Here is a 22,610-nt window from a genome sequence, read left to right as displayed (position 1 = left end):
TTTTGTTGGTCAAATGGTTGAGCAGGGCTTGCAGGTTAGATTTAATCCTCATGGATGCTTTGTTGAGGATATGAAAAATAACGGTCGCTTGATAGCAAAAGGAAAGAAGAAGGGCAGGATGTTTACATTGGATGCGGACATGCCTGAATTGAGTGCAGCAATGTTTGCACATGGGACCGATGTAGTTGCAGATATTGATATCTGGCATAAAGCATTGGTCATGTTAATGTACAGCAACTTAAATCAATGCAGGCCCAAAATATTGTTGCAAGATTGCCTAAATTCAAGGTTACAGAAATGCATAAGGTATGCGAAGCCTGTCAATTTGGAAAACAGGCAAGGAAACCATTTCCTAGACATGTTCAAGAGAGTAAGAAGCCATTGGAATTAATCCACTCTGATGTGTGGACTACTAAATCTACATCTATTGGAGGCTGTCATTATTTTGTCATTTTTATTGATGACTACATCAGAAAAGTTTGGATGTATTTTATGAAAAAGAAAAGTGAAGTGTTTGGGCATTTCAAAGCTTTTAAAGCTATGGTTGAAAAAGAAACAAGCTTGCAAATAAAATGCCTAAGATTAGATGGAGGGGGAGAGTACCTCTCAAATGAGTTTGCAAGGTTCCTGCACTACTCGTAAGTTTACAGTGAGTAGAGATGTTGTTTTTGATGAGATGAGTAGTTGGTATAAACTAGTAAATGTGATTGATGATGTAGATGCACAAAATGGTAATGCTGCATAGAATTCACAGCAGCAATCACAAAATATTAGTGGACCTGCAGTGTCCTCTAGCAATGGTTCACATATTTCGCCATGGACAGGAAGATTGAGATCAGGAGAATCTTCTCAAAGTAATGCAGATAGTGGTATGCAGGTATCACGAAAAGGAAAAGAGAAGGTAGATCAGCCCATGTTTTATGTGAATGCAGGTCACTCTTATGTGGATGGTGAATCTAGTGGCTTAGAACAGAGCATTGATGATGAGTTGGATATTCCTTCTGTTGTTACACCTGGAGTAAGGAAGACCAGGGATGTTTTGAGAGCACCTGCAAGTGAGCCTATTTTGCACAGGTCTACCAGAGCTAGGTATCCTGTGGATAGGCTGAAATATGATGGATTTAAAGCCATTCACTATGCCTATATGGTCAAAGTGATACAGGAACCAGAACCCACTTCTTTTGAGCAAGCCATGGGAAAAGAAAAATGGGAGAAAGCCATGGATGAAGAAATGGATGCCTTGGAAGCAAATGCTACATGGGAATTGGTGCCTTTGCCTAAAGACAAGAATGCAATTGGCTGTAAGTGGGTTTATAAGGTGAAGCACAATGCAGATGGTTCTGTGAACAGATACAAGGCAAGATTAGTTGTCAAGGGGTATGCACAGACATATGGCATTGATTATGAAGAAACATTCAGTCCGGTTGCAAGGATGGCAATCGTAAGAGCATTCATTGCTATGGCTGCATCAAAGGGATGGCCTTTACATCAGATGGATGTAAAGAATGCCTTCTTGCATGGTGATTTGCAAGAAGAGGTCTTTATGGAGCAGCCACCAGGTTATGTTCATGCTGTTCATCCTGAGTTTGTTTGCAGGTTGAAGAAAGCCTTGTATGGCTTGAAGCAAGCACCTAAAGCATGGTCTGACAAGATAGGACAGTATCTTATCACTATTGGCTTTCAGATTTCCAAGGCAGATTTCTCACTTTATGTGAGAAAAACAGAGAAAGTATTATGCTGCTTGTCATTTATGTTGATGATTTGATCATCACAGGTGATAGTGATGAAGATATTCTTCATGTGAAAATGCTATTGAAGTAGAAGTTTGAGATGAAGGATTTGGGAGAGCTGTGTTATTTCTTGGGCATTGAGGTGATTAGATCACCAAGTGGGATACGGCTCTGTAGAGGCAGTATGGATTGGACATGCTGTCCAAATATGGGATGACAGGCTGTAAGCCAATTTTAGTTCCTTTGAGCATAATGTGAAGTTGAGCGCAAATGCAGGTGAGCTTCTGGAAGACCCTACTTTGTATAGATGCATGGTAGGAAGTTTGATTTATATGACTATTACCAGGCCAGATTTGAGCTATGCTATTGGATTGGTAAGTTAGTTTATGCAGGTTCCAAGGAAACTGCATTTGGATGTGGCTAGATGCATACTCAGGTATGTGAAGTCCACATTGCAGTATGGACTATTTTATGAGACTGGGGTTCAGATACAGTTGCATGGATACACTGATGCTAATTGGGTTGGTAGTATTTCTAATAGATGATCTACCAGTGGATATATGTTCTCTTTTGGGAGTGCTACAGTCACTTGGAGCAGCAAGAAACAGCCTATAGTCGCCTTGTCGAGCATAGAGGCTGAGTACAGGGGTGCAGCAATGGCTGCATGTGAGGTAGCTTGGTTGCATAAGCTACTTTATGATATGCATCAGTCTACAGATGGGCCAGTTGTCATTTATTGTGACAACATGAGCAGTATACACTTGGCAAATAACCCAGTCTATCATGCTAGAACAAAGCACATTGAGGTGCATTATCACTATGTGCGGGAGAAGGTTTTACTGGGTCTTATTGATCTAGTTTATGTCAGCACAGAGGATCAGGTAGCTGACATATTCACGAAGGCATTGGGCGCAGAGAAGCTATGCAAGTTCAGAGACCTGCTTGGTGTGCAGGAATTGGGATTGAGCTCGAGGGGGAGTGTTGAGATATCGAGCTCCACTCGTGATATGCCAGGGTGACCGTTGTGCATTTATGTCACCAACTTGTTAGCTGCAGATGCGGTTGGTACACCACCCATGAATAATAGCTAGATGACAGCTATCCTTATGTACTCTAGTTTGTGGCTCAGTTAGTATGCCACCTTAGTTAGCTGAGTTTGGTTTGAGACCCACATATAGGGTTCACCTATTCTATTGTACTTAGAGAGAGTTCTTTTAGCTTCCACAACTAAGAAGAGAAAAACTGTTTTCAGCCTCCACCTTTGTGTGTATTCCCCCATTGTGTATGTGAGAAAGCCGCAAGTGAGACTCCTTCCTTCTCTCCCACTATCTTGACAAGTTCTACACCTTTGTACATACTTTTTCCGCTGTGCTCTTTTTGCACTCATGCATCTTTTTTTATCTTTATTTCTGTTGCCGTTATGCAATATTCAAAAAATCCAAAAATCGTGTAAATCACCCTCTTCTTATGCAGTGCAATTTAAGAGGGGGTGTTGAGAATGGTGTGTGTAAATTGCACCATAAGGGTTATGGGACAAACCCTAACCCTAACCCTAAGGGGTCCATGTATATATTCCTATTTTCCTTGGAATACAGTTAGTATCTTGTGTGCACTCCTCTCTCTCCCTCTCTCTCATTTCCGTCAATAGACTTGCGATTCTTAAAGAGGCACACTATCTAGCTCACTTGTAAAGTCATTGTGTGGCATGGCTACCTCTTGTATTCCTTTCCTCAAGTCATTCTATTGCGGTAGCAATTCTAAACTGAGTAGGAGAATTCTTTGCCAAAGATCCACATTGTCATTCTTTGTAATTTGCTTGGATTGTTGTCCCTCCATGTCATCCGCATTGAGAATAGATGGAGGCTCTAGTTCCCATTTGGTGATAGTATCAACATTTCAAAGTCTTCTATTTCTTATGTTGAGAGGGGGTAGAGGCTTCCTCTTACTTTATTGCAAACCCAATTATAATGGCCAATAGATGGGAAATGCATCTTTTGCCATTATGGGTAGTGGATTCATGATTTGTTAGTAGCAAGGACATGTGCTGAGACCAACTTGAGAAAGAGGTATTCTTGATTTTATTCATATAGGTGTATGGGTTATGCACAGACTCGTAGCATCAATGGTTTACTATACTACCTGACTTTCATTGACGACTATAGCAAATATTGTTGGGTCTATTTTCTAAAGGAGAAATATAAAGTCTTTTCTTAATTTCAAGAATTCAAAGCCATGGCAGAGAACCAGACATGCAGAAAGATCAATGTCATGAGATCAGAAAGAGGAGGTGACTATATGTCTTCAGCATTCATTAACTTTTATAGAAGTAATGGCAGTCGAAGACAATTCACATGTACTATCTAGATACTCCTCAGTAGAATGCAATAGTTGAAAGGAAGAATGGTACTTCAGCAAACAGTGTGAGAGCACCAACTTATATGCCATAGTAACTCCTCTTTTCGCTGGGGGTCCTCTTCATCCTGGTCTTTGCGTGCTCTATACATCTTCGTGCCTCTATCATGTTCTACCAAAAGAAACCTATATCATGAGCTTGACTAATACCTTAAAGGAACAGGAAAAACAATAGCCACGGAAATTAATATTCACCGTCTATGCTGACTCCAAGTAATACACCCACCACCGAAGCTTGTCCTCTTTGCAGCTATTTTCCTTCTTCTCCAAGTCTATTTCTGCAAGGATTCCATCCAACATTGTTTTCAGATAGAGCAAAAGCATTCCAAAGTCTTTTGGGTATGCCATATATTTGCAGTAGGTGGATTGGTGTATAGAGTTTGGATCGATGTACATAGTTTTGGGGCTAGATTTTGTAATGGGCTCTTAGTTGTGTCTGCACTACACTTAAATAGGGAGAGAGTTCATTGAGCCTGACCTTCTCATTCTTCAGTCTCATGTTAGTTGTCTAATCGAAATCTTTTGTCTCACATTAGTTGTCTAATCAAAATCTTTCGTCTAACATTAGTTCACTAATCGAAATATTTCCATCTCACATTAGTGATCTAATCGAAATCTTTCATCTGACATTACTTGTCAAATCGAAATCTTTTGTCTCATTATTATCACCACGCTGGCGTGGATCAAAGGACACTATCTAGTCACATAGCTAAGAAAGAATTGCCCAAGTAAACTCTGGAGAAGATTAACAATTCAATAGATTACACACAAATTACATAGATTACAATCTCAAAGACTCCTTTACTTCAGATTACATCTCAAGGACTCCTTGTTGAGCTCCCTAATTGTAGGCTCAGCCCTCCTTGCTCCTTTCAAAAATGGGGCTGGTTCCTTCATGTAGGGGCCCGGCCCCTCCCTTCATGCCACTTCCTGAACCTTGAACCTCCCTCTAGCCCTTAAACTCCTCCTAAACCCTTCAACCCCCAATGAAGGCGAAAGCCTTCATTGCCCCAATCATGATAATGCACGTTCCTTTCACACATGCTTGCACTATGTTTGCTTATCGCACTTAAGCCTACGTCTCTCATGGGAATACGACCTGAGTTCCTAAGCTACACTTATACTACAGATGATGACATCAATATATCTGTAGGTGACAAAAAGCCTCGGAACCCTGCATACTGAGAAAACCCTACTCTTCCTGGCAAAACCCGTGGGAAAGAGCTAACAATGTGACATAGTGGGAGCAACTGACATAAAGTTTTTTTTTCAAATGGGTTTGCATTTGCTTTGAATAATGTGATACATGTGCCTAAGCTGACCAAGAGTCTCATTTCAGTGGGTCAGCTACATGATGCAAGTTTTCAAACCATCTTTGGTTTTGGGAGTTGGAAAATTCAGAAGGGCTCTATGCTTTTGGCCAAGGGTGCCAAGTGTGGGACTCTGTATCCCTTACATATATCAGGGGTTTTTCATCATGTTGTTACAATAACCGAGTAGCCAAGTACTTCTTTGTGGCATTGCTGGTTGGGCCATATGAGGCAAATGGAATGTAACTCCTATGTTGTTTGGGTTATGTACCGCATTTGAGTTTTTTTAACTTTGAATTTTGTGAGCATTGTCTCTATGGGAAGCAGACTAAATCAGCCCATAAAAGAAGAGGAAAGAAAGAGCTTGAAAAGCTTGATTTGGTGCATTCAGACGTATGTGGTCCCATGCCTACATGGTCATTAGGCGGGGCTGAATACTATGTGACATTCATTGATGATGCAACTAGGAAAGTGTGGGCTCATGCTATGGCTTGAAAGAGTGATGTGGTCCAGGTATTTTAGAAATGGATGGCTTTGGTTGAAAATCAGTCAAGTAGAATGCTTAAATGCCTACAGATTGACAATGGTGGAGAGTATCTCTCTCATGACTTTCAGCATTTTTTGTGATACACATGGGATCAAGAGGGAGCTCACATCCCCTCGTAATCTAGAGCAAAATCCAATTGCAGAAAAAATGAACCACGCCATTAAGGAAAGGTTGCAATGTATGCTTTCCAATGCAAGTCTTTCTAGTGGTTTTTGGGTTGCAGTGCATGTGATCAATAGATCACTTAGTAAGAGTTTGGATGGTGGTATTCCTAAAGAGGCATGGAGTGACAAGAAGCCCTCTTGCTCTCATTTGAGAGAACTTGGGGGAAGAAAGCTTTGTGAGATTATCTACATATTCTCTTCAAAAACTGCCTCGATTGGGTTAGGTCAGGAGTGATCATCCTTTTGCCACATCATCTGCCTAGTCAACTGCCCAATCAGTCGTGCCACATGAGCAACCATGTCAGCCTAACATGTGGTAGTGCCATGTCATTAGTGGCAAAATGAATCTAGATAAAATTCATTTGCTACATTTTGCGCTTCAATGTGTAGTCTAGCTGTAGACTAGCATAGCCATAGAGGAGATTAAACCAAGTAATCCATTGCCATATCACTCGATCAGTTCCCACCGGTGTCAGTCCCTTTGGTTCTATCATCGGTATACACATTCACACATCTGACACTAGCTCAGTCTCTTGGCACTTGGCAATTTGTCACACTCAATGGCACTTGGCAGAGTGATCTTCCTCGGAGTTAGGATTGCCATTCTTCTTGCACACACACATGCCACCCATGTACAACAGTCATATTTATTTACTATTTTTTGGCATTGGCTCCCATACATATCCGTTAGCCTTGTACAACCTTTTGGCTACTCTCGACACACAATTGTAGCCATTATATTACAAGCTTGATCTTTGGCACACATGCAATTCTTCTACCATTACTCTTGATAGTTTAGCATAAGCCCCTATTAGCAGCTTGATCATAAGCCCCCTAGTGGTGTGGTGGCAGTTTTCACATAGTGTTCTCATGGGTAGACACTCTCACCAGTACATGGGTAAGCCTCTTGCATAGAGCACCAGACCAGCATCCAGCATGGAGTTATCCACATCACACAGTTGATGATATACCAGTCATGACTCTAGACGAGATCCATGAGTGGAAAGAGAACCTACTTCAACCATTCATTGCCATAGGGTATGTTCCAATTTATGATGCAGACTTGAGCCTCATTGGTCTCGAGAGACCAGATGTAGATTTACCACATGTTAGCATCGATCAACCATCACTAATTGATCATGCACATTTGTTGATAAGCCCTCAGCACGAGGCACATTTGATGGTAATCCCTCAGCGCGAGGCAATCCCATCTACATCAGCACAATCTGATTCCAGTGATGTATAGCCACCACATTAGTGCATGGATCCGACTCCATGGATCCGACTCCATCCACTATCACATCCGATGTAGATACACATCAAAGTTCAGTTATGATCATGCAAATTTACATCAGGTAAGTCCTCAGTATGAGGCACTCACATCTCCAGCAGCATGTGGAGATACATGCCAAAGCGCATTCAACTCCTCAAGTGATTTCATTCCAGCATCCAGCTTTCCCCTATGATACAAAGCATATTACATCCTTGGACATAGTTTCCATGTGAGTAGTATAGATCAGCACATCAGTCTATAGGACATTCTAGCATCGACTCAATCATGCCACATAGAACTACTTTTGAATCTAGTTATTACCACCTCTTTCGATCAATAGATCATTCCTCAGCATGAGGACATTTATGTATCAGTGCAATCCTTCCCCAATGCAATGGATATCATCAGGTTCGGCCTAACCTGGGGAACCTTAGTGTTTCAGCATGCACTTATCGATGTAGTATACAGTCCATACTTGATACAAATTAGTGGTTGGATCCAAAATTATAGATCTATCTTGGCATCAGCATTCGGCACTTCATATGCCTTAGGGATATCTTATGTCTTCTTAGTGATATATTAGCATTCTAGGCCTTTATACTGTAAGCTCCTTCTTAACAAGCCTGTTACAGATGCTCTACATCCCATGCCGATGGAGTTTAGCCATGCACACAATAGATGACCGTTAGTTGAGAATACAGGTTTGATAGGTTGCCATACCTTGTCAATTTTATGGACCTCTTGCAGTGTATCATACCTGCACCTTCGGCCCCAGATTTTTAGTTCCTAGATCACTCTGTCCATATCGAGTATGTAGTTTTCTATGATCCGGCATCATTTGAGGGAGATTATAGTTAGATTGCAGCATACCTCCATCATTGCTATCAGTTCTTTTGGGTTGGTGACACTCTCATATTTCACAACCTATTAGATTCTTTCTCCATAGCTACATCAATTAGCTTATATCCACAAGTGTCTTCTATCGAGCAGCTATGTAGTCCACAATGACTCTTGACATGTTCAACACGTAGCCATACATGCAGTCATCTTTCGATCAACCAGTCTTTGATCCAAGTGAGCTTTACTTTCTGCATATTTCCTTCCTCTTCCCTTCAGCCTATCTTCTGGGTTTTATTCCCAAAGGCAAAGGATGACCCATAACTTAAGAGGGGGAAATGCACGATATGGACAGAATCTAGTAAGTTGCACTCATTGTACATGCTTCCACTATGTATTCACCATGCTCACACATGCACATACTACTCTAATGCTTTTCAGTTAGCTTTTTAGTTTTGGATGCTATCATATGCACCAAACAAAATCCTCAAAAAGGACTTGTACATGCAACCTCTACTTACCCAGTGCAATTTAAGAGGGGGTGTGAGGAGGATGGTGTAAATTGCACCATACCTATAGGGCATAGGGGAAAAACCTAACCATAACCCTAAGGGGTACTCATGTTTATGGTCAATACAACATAGTGTACAGGTAGTATATCATGTGCACTCCTCTCTCTCTCTCTCTCTCTCTCTCTCTCTCTCTCTCTCTCTCTCACTTCCTGCTTTATCATCCACCATAAATCTATGGAAAGTAGATGGTGCATTTCTAAGGCCTAATGGTATGAATTTTATTGCACAAATGCCTAGTTCAATAACAAAAGTAGCTTTAGTTTGATCCTTGGGTCCAACAAATATCTAATTATAACCATTGCAACCATCCATGAATGAGTATGTTTCATGTCCTACAATTTGGTCAAGTATATACCGTCTGTGAATGGACGAATGAATCCAACTTGAATGATCTTATCTAGCTCAACCTTGACCTGTTTGGCATAATTGGGATTGATCCGTACCTTTGCTACCTGATGGGTTTTGCATCTAGAACCAGTGGGACTTGTATTGACAAATCTTTGGGGAAACCCTCTCAAATCAGTATAACTCCAAGCAAAAATATCTCTGTACTATATGGATATATCTTTAACTACTTGAAGCTAGTCATTAATTACATGGGTACTAATAAGAACTATTTTTAGCTCTTTCTCTGTCTCAGATTCAGTCCTTTGTGAGACATATTGTGTCCTGGAGTCAATTGATCCCAAGAGAATGGCTATTTGGAAGCAATAAAGTGATCAGGAGAGTTGAGAGGGTAAAGGGTTGGCCCTCCCTTCAAAAGGTGGACCGTTGATTGTGGTCTTTAGTTGTTGCATGCTCGTTTTTTGAATGAAACTATATAAAAGGGAAGATCATTGATTGTGGTCTTTAGTTGTTGCATGCTCATTTTTTGAATGAAACTTCAAGATCTTTTGTTTCCCAATAGTGTTTGCTCTTGTTTCCTTGCCTCTTGTGATTGCCATGACTTGTTGTTGGTGCTCGCCCATTTAGAAGTTAACTAATGATCATCACTTCCTTTTGCTAATTACTCATGCAGCTTGAGTTATTCCTGTAGGCTATGATACACTAACCTTCTCCCTTCTAGCTTGCTTATGGAGCTCCTTATTCAAAGCTTTGGCCTATAAGCTCATGATTGCATTCAAGGATATCAATGATATTGAAATCTGTGGCCGATAATCTCATGATTGCGTTCAAGGATATCAATAATACGTGTCCTCTTTCAAGTTAAATCTTGTGGCCTTAGAGTTAGTGGTGGGGATTGATGGCCTACGCATTGGACAATCTTTATGGAGATGATCCACTCCACAAGCTGTGCACAATGGCACAACTACATTTGATGAAGTTGGTTGGTGTAGGTCAGTTGTCCTAGTAAGGGAAATCCTTCACATGAAGACGTTGGCATTTATAGCAAGTGATCTGCTACTACTGGTGGTTAACCGATCATCCCATTATATGGACACTCATTGGGTCTGTGAGGGCCATGACATGTATAGTGCTAAATCGGTGGTCTCCTTGTTAGTTTATTCATGTCCCTTGCTTTTTGAGAAATGGGAGCCATCTGATAGATTGAGATACATTAGTCATCTTTGTTGAGATGAAAAAATCGATGACAATTGGAGCCAGCACGCATGACATGTGCTGGCATAGCAGATAGCCATGTGTGTGAATAACTGATCAGGCCCAGCTAGTCAAAGTATGCTGATAGGATTAGTCTTGTGTGGATGCTGATAGGATTAGTCTTGTGTGGACACTAGAGGAGTGTAGAGTGTGGTTGTGCAGCTAGATATGCTATGTATTGTGTGAGAAAAGTATGGGACTTTCTTCCATAATTATTAGCTGACCACCTATTGGCCATATGTCGAGTATTCTCAATAGCAAGCCTTTGACCGGTGTTGATGATAATCTTCTAGATGCCCCTTACTTCTCATAGACTTAATGCTAGAATTGACAGAAGAGATCGATCACTTCTTGGCAAATGGATTTCCCCAAGATAGACCCCTTAATAAGGATCAAGCACGAAAGTTGATCAAGGATGAAACCCCCTACCAAGTAATGGCTGATAGCTAAGCATTAAGGGGTGCAGTAATGTTTGCGCGGTATCAGAGCATCCGGCTGTGCCACCGAACTTGGCCCAAAACCATGGCCAACTGCTTGCCAGTAAAACAAGGCATTAATCCTTGCAAATCTACTCAATTTTGGCTGGATCCCATCTTTGGAGATAATGTGCTAAAGTAGCATTATGCTACTTACTGCTGCAAAAGCACACTTAGCTAGATTGAGCCAATAGTCAAGACGTGTGGCATTTGAGCTATAGCTCTAAGTGATGCAGGTGCTCTGCTTGATCACCAACTAGTAGTGCATGACCAGATTTGCCCCTAACATGTTTTATATTGCTAAATATAAATTCAAAATCATCAATACTCATGTAATCAATATATATATGTATATATATATATATATGAGAGAGAGAGAGAGCTTGCCCATCTCTCGTTAGATTCCTTTACTTTCATTTATGGTTTTAGCTCTATTTTATGCTGATGTTTGTGTTATACTTTCATTATCTCAGATGCTGCAAGGGAATGAGAACACATGAAAGAAAAATAAAATAGGGAATTAGATTCATATATGATTTTATTGCTTTTGTTTAAAAAATTCATAATACTTAGAGCATACATAAAATATTAGTCTTATGTACATTTGCATTGTGTTTGTTGAACATGGCATGAACATTGATAAACTTGAGATTGTTGGTCTCTGTGTATCATTCCATAAACCACAAGAACATGTTCAACCCATCAGTACTTCTCATAATATGCTTGGCCTCTACTTTGGTTGGATTTCCATTGATGAAATTGGCAATGACAACTACAGATGGTAGAACCCCCAAGCATATTAATGCTTGTGATATGCTCAAGCTAAAGAGAGGAATTGAATATTGATGGTTGCTCAAATTGAATGATCCATGACTAGATCTAAGATAATGAAATTTATATACTGATGCTTCCTAAGATATTAAAGAGCTTCTAATTATCAAAGAGAAATTTCTTATAAAACAAAATTTAAACGAGAGAATCATTGAGAAATAGTGCTAACATGAGACTATTGTGGTTTTTATTTACATGAAATAATTTATATGAGATTGCGGCGTTTCAAATAGTAGTATTTCTTTTTATATGAAGGGTGGCCTTTGAGTTGTTGTATCCTTGTTCTCATGTTGTATTAAACTGTGATATGTATTTTTCTTCTAGTGTAATTGCCTTGTATATATTACGTAATTATGCCAATATATCTACAATAAAATTTTCTCAAAAGGACTAAAATTTTCAATGTCAGATTTCAACTTAGGTGGAGGGTATTTTTTGTGGCTTTCTATATGCCTTGTCAGATTGTTGGTATGCCCGATGTATTTATTTCCATTTTTGATACACGTTATGGAATAGATCAAATGACTGTCTTTCATTTTGCTTGGTGTTTTGTTGGATGCCCATCGGTGTCTTTGATTCTTAATGGATCTACTTTTTGGACTGGCAATAATACAATTAATATATCATTATGTTTATGGCTCTGTAATTTAACTTTTAAATATATAAATTTGGATAATTATAAAATAGGTTTAGAATGCATCAACATGGTATCATGATTTTTACCTTCATTTGGTTTTGTGAACGGGTTAAAGCCTTGTGCGAATTGCTCAATCGCAACATCCAGAGCTAATTTTAATGTTACCTTTTCTATGTTAGTGGAGTGTTTTGTATAGTGTGTTGATACCCGTAGTCATCCATAAATTCGCTCGATATATTTGATCCCATCTTACGATCCAAACTTGTAAGTTGATCTATTGAGATGTTGAAACCATAATGTAGAAGCTCGATACAGTAGCAAGAAATTCCATTTCTTTATTGTCTAGCAACTCTTGAGCTTCGTTTTGTATCATGAATTCGTGTGGTGATCACCGAATTCTATATCTAGCTCCCTTGGTATAGTTTTCATAAGTCCTGGATATCAATTGATTAGGAACTGATCAGGAGAAAATCATTATTACTATAGTCGTTGATGTTTATAGTTTTATTACCATTTGCTAACCGGTCAAGCTTCTCCTTGTTCATGAGTCATTGCTTGCAATCACTAATGAAGTCATGCAGTATTGAGTATGTTGGAAACCCCAATATTTATGAGGTTGGCTCTTCTCCGGCATTGTTAGCCATTTTCATTGGGGGAGTTGATAAGTAGAATGTTTTTGGTTGGTTTTTGGATGCTGGCCTAATGTTGACTTGTGCTATGTACAAGTCGAATAACTATAATACAGTGTTATGTATGGAGATTTTTTTTAGTAGCTGTTAGGTTAATCAAATTATCAATAAATGATGGTAAGTGAATAGGACACTATTGCTTATGTTGTACTTGGCTTGGGTTCGTGTAAAATGATGCGATTGGTAACTCTCAAATGGATGGTAGATATGCACGTAGAGAATGAAAGTTAGACGTGTACTAAATTTCTTGTAACTAATGTAAATAAGTTAGAATTGTCCTAATGTAACTTGTAGTACCATTTAGAATTAGACATGTTGATGTTAGGAGCCCCAAAATGCGAATATTTTGCCTTGATGTGAATCTAGATAGCATGACATATGCCGGTCCAGGCGTGAATGCTTCCTAAATGACCACCATTGCTTTGGTTGAGATCGTGCATCCTTGTGCCTTGTGTCCTGTGATTGCATATGCAAGTGTGATTGGGAAATTTGTCTTGTGGTACCACTTGTCATTCATTGGTTTTCTTTGATGTCCTAGCTTACGCAACACAATTGGTTGCGATGTCATGTTGATAACAGCATGGATAGATGTAATAGTTCCATTAGTTGAGGAGCACTTGATGTTATTGACAATCATAATTGCACCGTTGGTGGCTGCTCCAATTGTCAGGTCAATGCTCTTGGTGACCATGAGTCTAGCTCCATTTGTGATTTCAGTGATCTCGTTAAATTTTTCAACATCTAGCCATTCTTCTAGCAAGGGCTCATAAGTTGCATTGGTGGTTAGCATGACAAGTCATATCCCAATAGGAGGAAATAGCTTGTGTAGTATTTTTAGATTTTATTCTTTGGCATCAAGGTGATGGGAGCATATTATTGTAGTGTTGTCCATAAACTGTTCTACTTGTTCATCGATCATGATGCCTCCAAGGTATTGCTGTATCTCTTATACTGTCGGTTTTCTATCTCATATGATGTTCAAAAACTGGAGGAAGTCCCCATCGAGGGCATGCTGTACAGAGTGTTTCATGTTGTAGATTGTGCCATGCTGCGAATGTGAAGATCTTTTGATGTGGCATGTCTCGCCAAAGTCTGCTTGGTGTTTGCATATTGCTGGCAGTTGTGCAAGGTCTCTAAATAGCAGCACGAGTTTATTATCAAATGGGTTGAGGATTGATCATGACATGATTGCACATAGCTATCTGATTACAAGATCAAACATTGTCATTAGGATATTTCATCGATGATTATCACATCATCTTGGTTGATTGCTTGATGTCATTCATCTGTTTTTGGAATGAAGGAGGGGTATAGTTGTGAGTAGCTTGTGAGCTTGAATTGGTAATGCATAGTTGTAGCTATGCAGCTAAGTCGCATTGCTATGACACCCGTGCTCACAACCAATATTACAGATTTTTGCCTTTTACAGCTGGTATGTGATATATCTGATCAAGAAGGATTTCCCTGCTCCCGGTGTACCACAAATGATATGGAGTCCTTTCCCTTTAGAAATGATACATTGTATATGTCCCTTTGCTCTAAGGTAAGTTTGGCATGCCCCATGTGCCTAAATTCATGAAGCAATCCCAGTAGCCATGTGAGATCATGCAAGATTTCTGTTTCGTTTTGATCATTGACTTCTAGTGATGCCATAATATCTACTCATAGCAAGGGCGTTTTTGCAATACCATGTTCATTATTTGTTGTATCCTCTCTTCTGCTAGTAATTGACGCTGGGTGTATTTGATGATATACATTTCCAGGTAATCCTCTATCTTGAGGATGCTTAGATGTGGCCTTCATCAAAGTATGATTGTGCTGTGTTTTCCTTTGATATGAGTGAGGCCTTAGTGCTGAAGGGCACCTGACATAGGAGGAGGTTGAAGAAGAAACCCTCCGTATGATGTCCTAAATGGTATTCTGTGAAGTGAACCACATTAGTTGATTGGTAAATAAAATTATGGAGAGCATCTGTGCCTATGTGTCTGTCCCTTGCCCTCTCACACTTCTCTATGGTGTAATTTGTATGGTAGGCACAAAATGTGATGGCTTCAAGATCAGAGGGACGTGCACAATATAGATCTATTGGATGCATCACTATGTATCCGTGTGGTGTAATCTTTTGTTGGAGTGTGGGTGGTGATGAGTCTAGATAGTGTACTCGCTCAATTTAGGGCTGCCTCTGTTGGTGATGTTGGCTTGGTTGAAATAGAGGCAAAAATGATCTTTAGTTTGACTGGATCTAAGTTACTTAGGCCCAGTCTTTTGGCATCATGAACACTAAGGCTCAATTGCCCCATTGGTTTAGTTTTCATGGCGTACTTCAGTGTGATGCCTTGGATGTTCATGTGTGCACCTCATAGTAGTAGCATGGTTCAATGGTACGGGACAACGTTCCTATGTTCATACCCGGGCCGATAGTAGAGCCACCGTTGAGTCTTTTTATTGATTGAGGCAAAGGGATTTGGTTGTGTGCCGAAGGGAAACCCGTACTTGCATTTGACCCTGCCTAGTTGCCCCTGTGCATGATTTTCTACATACATGGATCTCTTTTGTTTTGACCAAGTCATGCAAGCAGGATTGCAATAACTGATCTGTGCCATGCGCATTTACAGAGCCATTTCTCTATATATGAGCCACTATCTCATTGGATATTCTATCAATGTCATCATTGTGAATCCAAAGCATGATACGTGTAGACCAATGTGTTGATGTGACCTCATCTGCCGTTAGTGCCAAAGTTTGGTAATGCCCACATGTCAACCATTGCAATCATGTCTTTCAAGTTGTGACGGTGCCATGATGGTGATCCTGGTATGGTTGTGGGTAGCCTGTATTTGAGAATATTTTTGTAGACTTCTTGTTTTGTTGCATTTCTATTGGCCTTCTTGAAGTTATCTATCTCTCTTTGCAAACAAGTTGTCAGGTACTATTTGTGATTTGGATGACTAAAACAAGCTAGTACATGAGCAATTAATATGGCTTGTACAAAGTGTAGAATGAGAAGAGCATCCCAGTCCTCATTTTTAGGTAATTCGCAAAATAGATATCCTTATCGTAAGTGCTATGTCCAAAAGGGAACATGAATGGAAATAGATATCAAGGCACGATGTACCAAGGCTTGGTCATCCATCTGTGTAGAATGTTGGGGGCCTTTCGACAAAGCCATTTCGTGTGTATCTCTTTTTTGATATTGTGTATGTGTAGATGCGGGGACCATGTTCTCTAAGACTGAGTAATTCTATGTTTTAGCATTCGCCATGAGATCGAATGGGCTATCGGTCGAGTGCCTTGAGATGATGTCTGCTGTAGCTTCAACTGACACTATGCATATGCCCAGCTTTCAAACATTGTAAGGTATCGTTGGATTTTTGGATTATGCTTGATGTTGAATGTGAGTAAGCTTTGTACTAATTGAGATAGCTTATCTTTGTTGATGCAACGTGGTCCATTCGGAAGAGACAGTTTGCCATGGCACGTGTCGTTTCTTCACATTAATAGAAACATCAATGATGCTTAATAGTTGCGTGTGAAAAGGGTTTGCTTGTAAGAGCTGTCTTATGTACTCTCGCTCAAAATTGATGATGTATTATCCATCAGAAAACTAAAACAAGACTTATCTGCAGAGTTCGACATGAAAGATCTTGGACTTATGCACTATTGTCTTGGAATTGAGTTCTGGAGAGATTCAGATAGCACATTCATGAGTCAGCTCAAGTATGTTGACAGTCTCCTGAAGAAGTTTCATATGGCAGATTGCAAGATTGCAGCCACTCCCATGGAACAGAGTTTGAAACTTACTAAAGATTCAGAAAAGCCTACAGTCAATGACAGATACTACAGGCAACTCATTGGATCTCTTATTTATCTGACAATCACACGGCCAGATATTTGTTATGCAGTAAGCTCACTAGCACAGTTTATGGCAAATCCAAAACAGTCACACTGGAATGCAGCCAAAAGAGTCTTGAGATACATCAGAGGTACAAGACAGTTTGGGATAGAATACAGAGGAAGTCATCCACGGTTGCATGGATACTGTGACAGTGACTATGCTAGAGATCATGAGACCAGGAGATCGACACAGGGATATGCATTTTTCCTTGGTCAAGGTGCTATATCATGGTTGTCAAACAAACAGCCAACTGTTTCTTTGTCTTCAACTGAAGCAGAATATAGAGCACTCACTACAGGTGCATGTGAGGCTATATGGCTCAGAAGACTATTGTCAGAAACAGATTACTTTGATGAGTCAAAGCCAACAACAATATACTGTGATAATCAATCGGCTCAAGCATTGGCCAAAAATCCAGTATATCACTCCAGAACAAAGCACATTGATGTCAGAGAGCACTTCATCAGAGAAAGAGTGTTACTTGGTGACATCACACTGCAGCATTGTGATAGCAAAGAAAATGTTGCAGACATCTTTACCAAACCACTCGGTAAAGAGCTATTCGAGAAACACCGACTAGCTCTTGGTTTGACGCAGAGGAAGGACATTCCCATTAAAGGGGTGTGATGGAATGTAATGCTCAGTCCTTCTTCGATTCCCCAGAATCATCATCTTGAGGGAAGGCCTACTTCATGATGTTGATCTTGAGGGAAGGTGTTGAGAGTTCACGCTCAACATCATGTGATCATGTGTGCATAGCACCATCACGTGATCATATGTGCATAGCACTAACCTTATAGAGTGCTATAAAGGAAAGGGTTAGATCCCCTAACCCTAACCCTAAAAGGGTTTGTATATATTCTATTTTTTCAACTAAATCTCTAACCCTAACCCTAAAAGGGTTTGTATATATTCTATTTTTTCAACTAAATCTAGTGTACAGTTAGTCATTTGTGGTGTGCTCTCTAGCTGTGCCCTCTCTCCTCATCTCCACTCTTCTCCTCTCCCTTCTTCATATTTTGTCATTTTTGTCAAGACCTATTGTTTTGACATGCTTTGCAACAGAACCAGTGTTTGTCTCCTGAATTTCTTTCCAGATATGTGGATAAGAAAATATTCCTAGGGATGATGGTGGAGGAATGTTTTCCTTGGGCATTCTGTGTAGGTTAGTGGCATGTTTGGGGAAAGAACTTGAGATTCCACTTGGCATTGTGACTTATGAAACTTGCTAAGTGGCTAATTAAGGGTCTATTTGCCCGCAACCTATCTGGGTCCAGGTGCTAACACTGATTCGGGTAGGGGCGATGGGCTTTCAAGCATTTGGGTGCGACATTGGATTCACGAACTAGTGGCGGGCTGATCTACTAAGCGTAGGGCTGGCAACGATGTTCCCGCAATCGAGCCATGCTAGCACCTGCACGAAAATCACTCATGCTTGTGCAAAGCAGGGCAGGGGCAACCGAACGAGTGTCCAAACCGCCAACCCAAGGGGGTGAGGCCCTAAGGAGGAAGGGATAATGCGTATGTATGAATGGAAAAACCGTGCATGCATGTTAACATGATGATGATGATGATGATGATGATCATTGTGTGTGTGTGGAAGAAGCAGTTTATCATCTACAAAGCGCATCTGGAGCTCATTTTCTGGCATTCCTTTCGTTGGTGACGATCAGCCTCCTTTACAGATCCGTCCTCCTTGTTCTTGTCGCACAAAGATACGTCCAATTCCCTCCCGCAAAGATGCAATTCTCCGAAACATCTTCGTTTCCGGAACGCTTTCGCCTCACCTGGCTTGCCTCTCTTCCTCCAAACATCGCATCGTCGCCCTTCTTTTCTGATTTCAGCGTCGATTGATGTTAGAATGATCGGTTCTCCGGCACCGCGCGGAAAATCTGCTTCCTTTCGCTCCGTTCTTCGATTTCATCGGCGTGTGCTTGCTGTTCTAAGTCTATTGCAGTCTGAAAGAAAATTTGCGTTCGCAAGTTTACTTGGTTGCATCAGAATTTGACTTTTAGGTGCAGAAAAGCTCCATCGGAAGTCCGCAGATGACACAGATGAACACCAACGACAGGGTCAGAGAATGGGAGGAGGGGCTGCCATCCCTAGGAGAGCTCACGCCTCTGTCGCAGTGTCTCATATCCCCCGAGCTTGCCTCCGCGTTCAGCATCACCTCCGAAATGCCACAGTACCGCACTGTAGCGGAGGTCAATCGTGATTCTCAATCCACGTTCGAAAGCCTTCATCGCTCCTTAGTCGACTCCGACATTGACCACGGAACGGGTCTAGCACAGCGCACAGATGCCACAGGAGTAATTGGAGCATTCGAGCGTGTTTCGAACGTTGATAAGCCAACCGTTTCCGAGAATCCCCAGGCTCAGGCCGTGGGATTTCCGCCTTCTCCAGGTCTTCTCGGAAACTACGGGCATGATGGCAAGGCAGCCTTTTCTGGGGTCAATATGACTCCTTATCCTTACGAGAGGAAATCCGAGGGCAACCCTGATCCAGGGACTGCGTGTCTAGGGGGAACGGATAGCAGTGATGGCATAGCGAGGAATCTCAGGGTCGAAGCCGACATGGAGCCAGAGGAAGCAGAGTCAGGGGCAGCGCAGGAGAATTCCAACGAGGATCAGGCTGCCCGAACTCTTAAGCGGCCTCGATTGGTGTGGACACCAGAATTGCACAAGAGGTTTGTAGAAGCCGTCGCGCATCTTGGAATCAAGAATGCCGTGCCAAAAACTATAATGCAGCTTATGAATGTGGATGGATTGACCCGAGAAAATGTGGCCAGCCATCTTCAGAAGTACCGACTCTACCTCAAGAGAATGCAGGGCCTTTCCAACGAAGGGCCTTCTGCCTCGGATCAACTTTTTGCTTCTACTCCTGTACCTCCAAGCCTTGCTGCCTCTGCACGCTTTTATGCCGGCATACCTGGTCATATGGACGAGGTGATACCCGTTCCCTTCACAGCTCCAAGTGTCCCGGTGCCTTTGGGCAGGCCTCATGTAGCTGGGAGTGTGAATACAGCTGGCCCTTATACAGCCATGGATCCTAATACCTACAATGCTCTTGCAAGGGCAACACCTCAAAGGTATGCTCCTGGAGATCAGAAGGAGCTGCTTGGGAATAACCAGGGTCAGCCTGTCTCTTCCTCTCATCAGATGTTCAGACTGTACCCCACAGGCAATCGATGATTTGAAACTGTTCGTGCTTATCAAGGATGCAACGGGACCAATTTTAAAGTTTCCTTTAACTTGGTCAAACGGCTGCGTCCTTAACTTGCAATGCAGTTGAACTGGGGAGTTTTCAACGTTTCATGCATTTCCTATAGAAAGGCTTAAACGTGTGTGACGATGCAAGGAATGTGTCATATGGCTCTGGGCAATAGGTATCATCAAACAGGTGGCAGCCTTCGGGAAGCTTCTGTTTCTGCTGATGATTGACTAGTGAGAGGCACCACAGTCTCTCTGTTGTTTGGAATATGCTGGAATCTATCCAGAGGAAACTCTTGGGCTGGCTATGCCACATGGTTCTGTATCTGTTTTTGTCTGTATTGCACATTCGGGTAATCTGGTAACTGCTGGGTTGCAGCTTCAGAAGAGTGGTGTATACAACATTCGTTATAGGACTGTCGTCTGGTGTTTTACCTTACACGGTCAGTGGGGGTAAGAGAGAGCTCTTAGAAGAATCATTTGATGGGCTAGAAGTCTGAATTGGCTTTGCATAGTGCTGTCCACAGCTGTCTCCTTTGTGTGGAAGATCCCAAAATTCAAAGGTATATGGAAGGGACGGTGTTCAATCCAGATGGTGTGGTTGCTTTGATTGCTCATTTTTGTTTACTCATGTTTAAGATGAATCTGGTACTTCTTTCATCGCAGATTTGGTACTTTTTTCTTCTCATTGTGGAGCCAGGGAATGATTTTATACAGACCCCTTTCTTATGCACGTTCGTGTTGAAGGCTTCTTATGGTCTAGATGGATTCCAATATAGCGCAGATGTAATCTCATCTTCTTAGATTTGCCTTTGCTTTATGGAGTCAGGATGGAAGTCATAATAGCTAGTCCCTACATGCATGGTCAAGTTGTTCTTTATAATCTTTTAGTGAATGTTGTGAGATTTAAACCGAGCCCCTCCCTGGCAAAATTAAATCTTACAATACAAAATTGATGAGTTTGGGTTTGCATGTTGGATCAATCATCATATAGAGTATTGATCATTTTTGCATACTTTCACAAAGATAAATCTAGCACTGTGACATCTCAAAAGTGAAAGGGTAGGATTGACCTGCCAATCCGACCAAGTATGGTTCCTTGTTTTCTCATTTTGGTAATTTGAGTCTGCAAAGCGTCTGCCGTGGTGGCCAAGAGGGCCAATTATGGACTCTGGCAGCCAAGAGATTCAAAAATGCAGACACTGGAGAGGCATGGAAGATATAGGTCGAAGAAGTGGAAGATTGCATGGAAGGAAACAAGAATAACTTTCCTTGCCTGAAGAGGAAGAAAAGAAGCAGCAGCAGGAGAAGGAAGATTGGGGGTGGGGCGGGGTGGGGGGGAGGGAGGAGCAGGAGCAGGAGCAGGAACAGGGGCAGGGGGTAGGGGCAGGAACAGGGGAGGGGCAGATGCAGGAGCAGAGAGGCATTACTGGAAGGAGAGGGAGAAGGAGGAGTAGTAGAAGGAGAACCCGAAGTAGAGGGAGAAGCAGGAGCATAAGAAAGGAGAAGGGGAAAGCAAAAGATAAAGAATTAACAGAAGAAGGAGAGAGAAGGAGAAGCAGCAGAGCAGCATTCAAAGCAGGAGGAGGAAAAGGGATGCACTTGAAGGTTTCCCGACTGTTTGTAGACCCATGCAGGTTCTATTGAAGAAGCTGTGGCTGCTATTTGCGTAGGCTTGCTTGTATGCGGTCAACACAAACAAAATATGTCTTTCTCTGTTGCCGATGACAATTTTGTCTGGAATGAATGGGATATATTTTTATGCAAAACTATTTAAGCACTTGCCTTGAGTGAAGTACAGACAGAGCAGATTTCAACAAAAAAAAGAGAGGGCTGAATTAGGGTTTGGTAAGTGAACAGATTTATTGTGCATAAGAAATATATCCAATTGGAGGCAGCATGACAAAAATTCAATATAATGATGAAAAATTTGGAAATCGCATCGAAGGAAATAATGAAGATTCTATTTAGCTTGAAGGGGGGAGGGGTCGGCAGCATCAGGAGGAGGGAAAGAGGTGGAGCGGATTGCTGGAAAGCAAACTGGAGACAAGAATCAGGCTTTCCTGCAGTCCGTTCATATTTTTTTCTCCGATTTTGATGGTGTGAAGTGAGGTGTCAATATGATCATTGGATTGGAGCGTAATTCAAATAATGGGATGTCTTTCACAAAAGGGAAAAAGTAATGAAGACATCTTGAAGGCTGAAGGAATTGTGAATGTCAATTCTGGCTTTTCTCCTTCACTGGGTGAAGACTTCAGCAGAAGAGTGAAGAGGGAATGCACATTGATAGTTTACCTGAAGGGTAGGGGGTAGGCCAGTTCTGGAGGATGAAAATGGTTTGGATATTGAGTCGGCACAACGATGTAAGCTGATCCCCTGGATAGTTCTGTCAGGTCACTTTGATGAGGAGTTCTTATGCTTGCTCCTCT

General features: G+C 41.4%; 1 protein-coding gene across 1 annotated transcript; it reads left to right on the top strand.

Annotated features, from left to right (window-relative positions):
- The first annotated feature begins 18,614 nt into the window (after positions 1 to 18,614).
- LOC147888364 (transcription factor BOA-like) lies at positions 18,615 to 20,873 on the top strand. The gene has a single exon (XM_087392183.1). It carries the CDS (start codon positions 19,018 to 19,020, stop codon positions 20,161 to 20,163), a length of 1,146 nt encoding a protein of 381 aa, XP_087248309.1. The 5' UTR covers positions 18,615 to 19,017; the 3' UTR covers positions 20,164 to 20,873.
- The last annotated feature ends 1,737 nt before the right edge of the window (positions 20,874 to 22,610 follow it).

Source organism: Dipteris shenzhenensis, chromosome 21 (assembly GCF_047967505.1).
Source record: "Dipteris shenzhenensis isolate YYH24624 ecotype China chromosome 21, Dip_SZ_1.0, whole genome shotgun sequence".
Classification (NCBI taxonomy): Eukaryota; Viridiplantae; Streptophyta; class Polypodiopsida; order Gleicheniales; family Dipteridaceae; genus Dipteris; species Dipteris shenzhenensis.
Note: the sequence above shows the minus strand (reverse complement) of the source record. Positions and strands in the feature narration are given on the sequence as shown.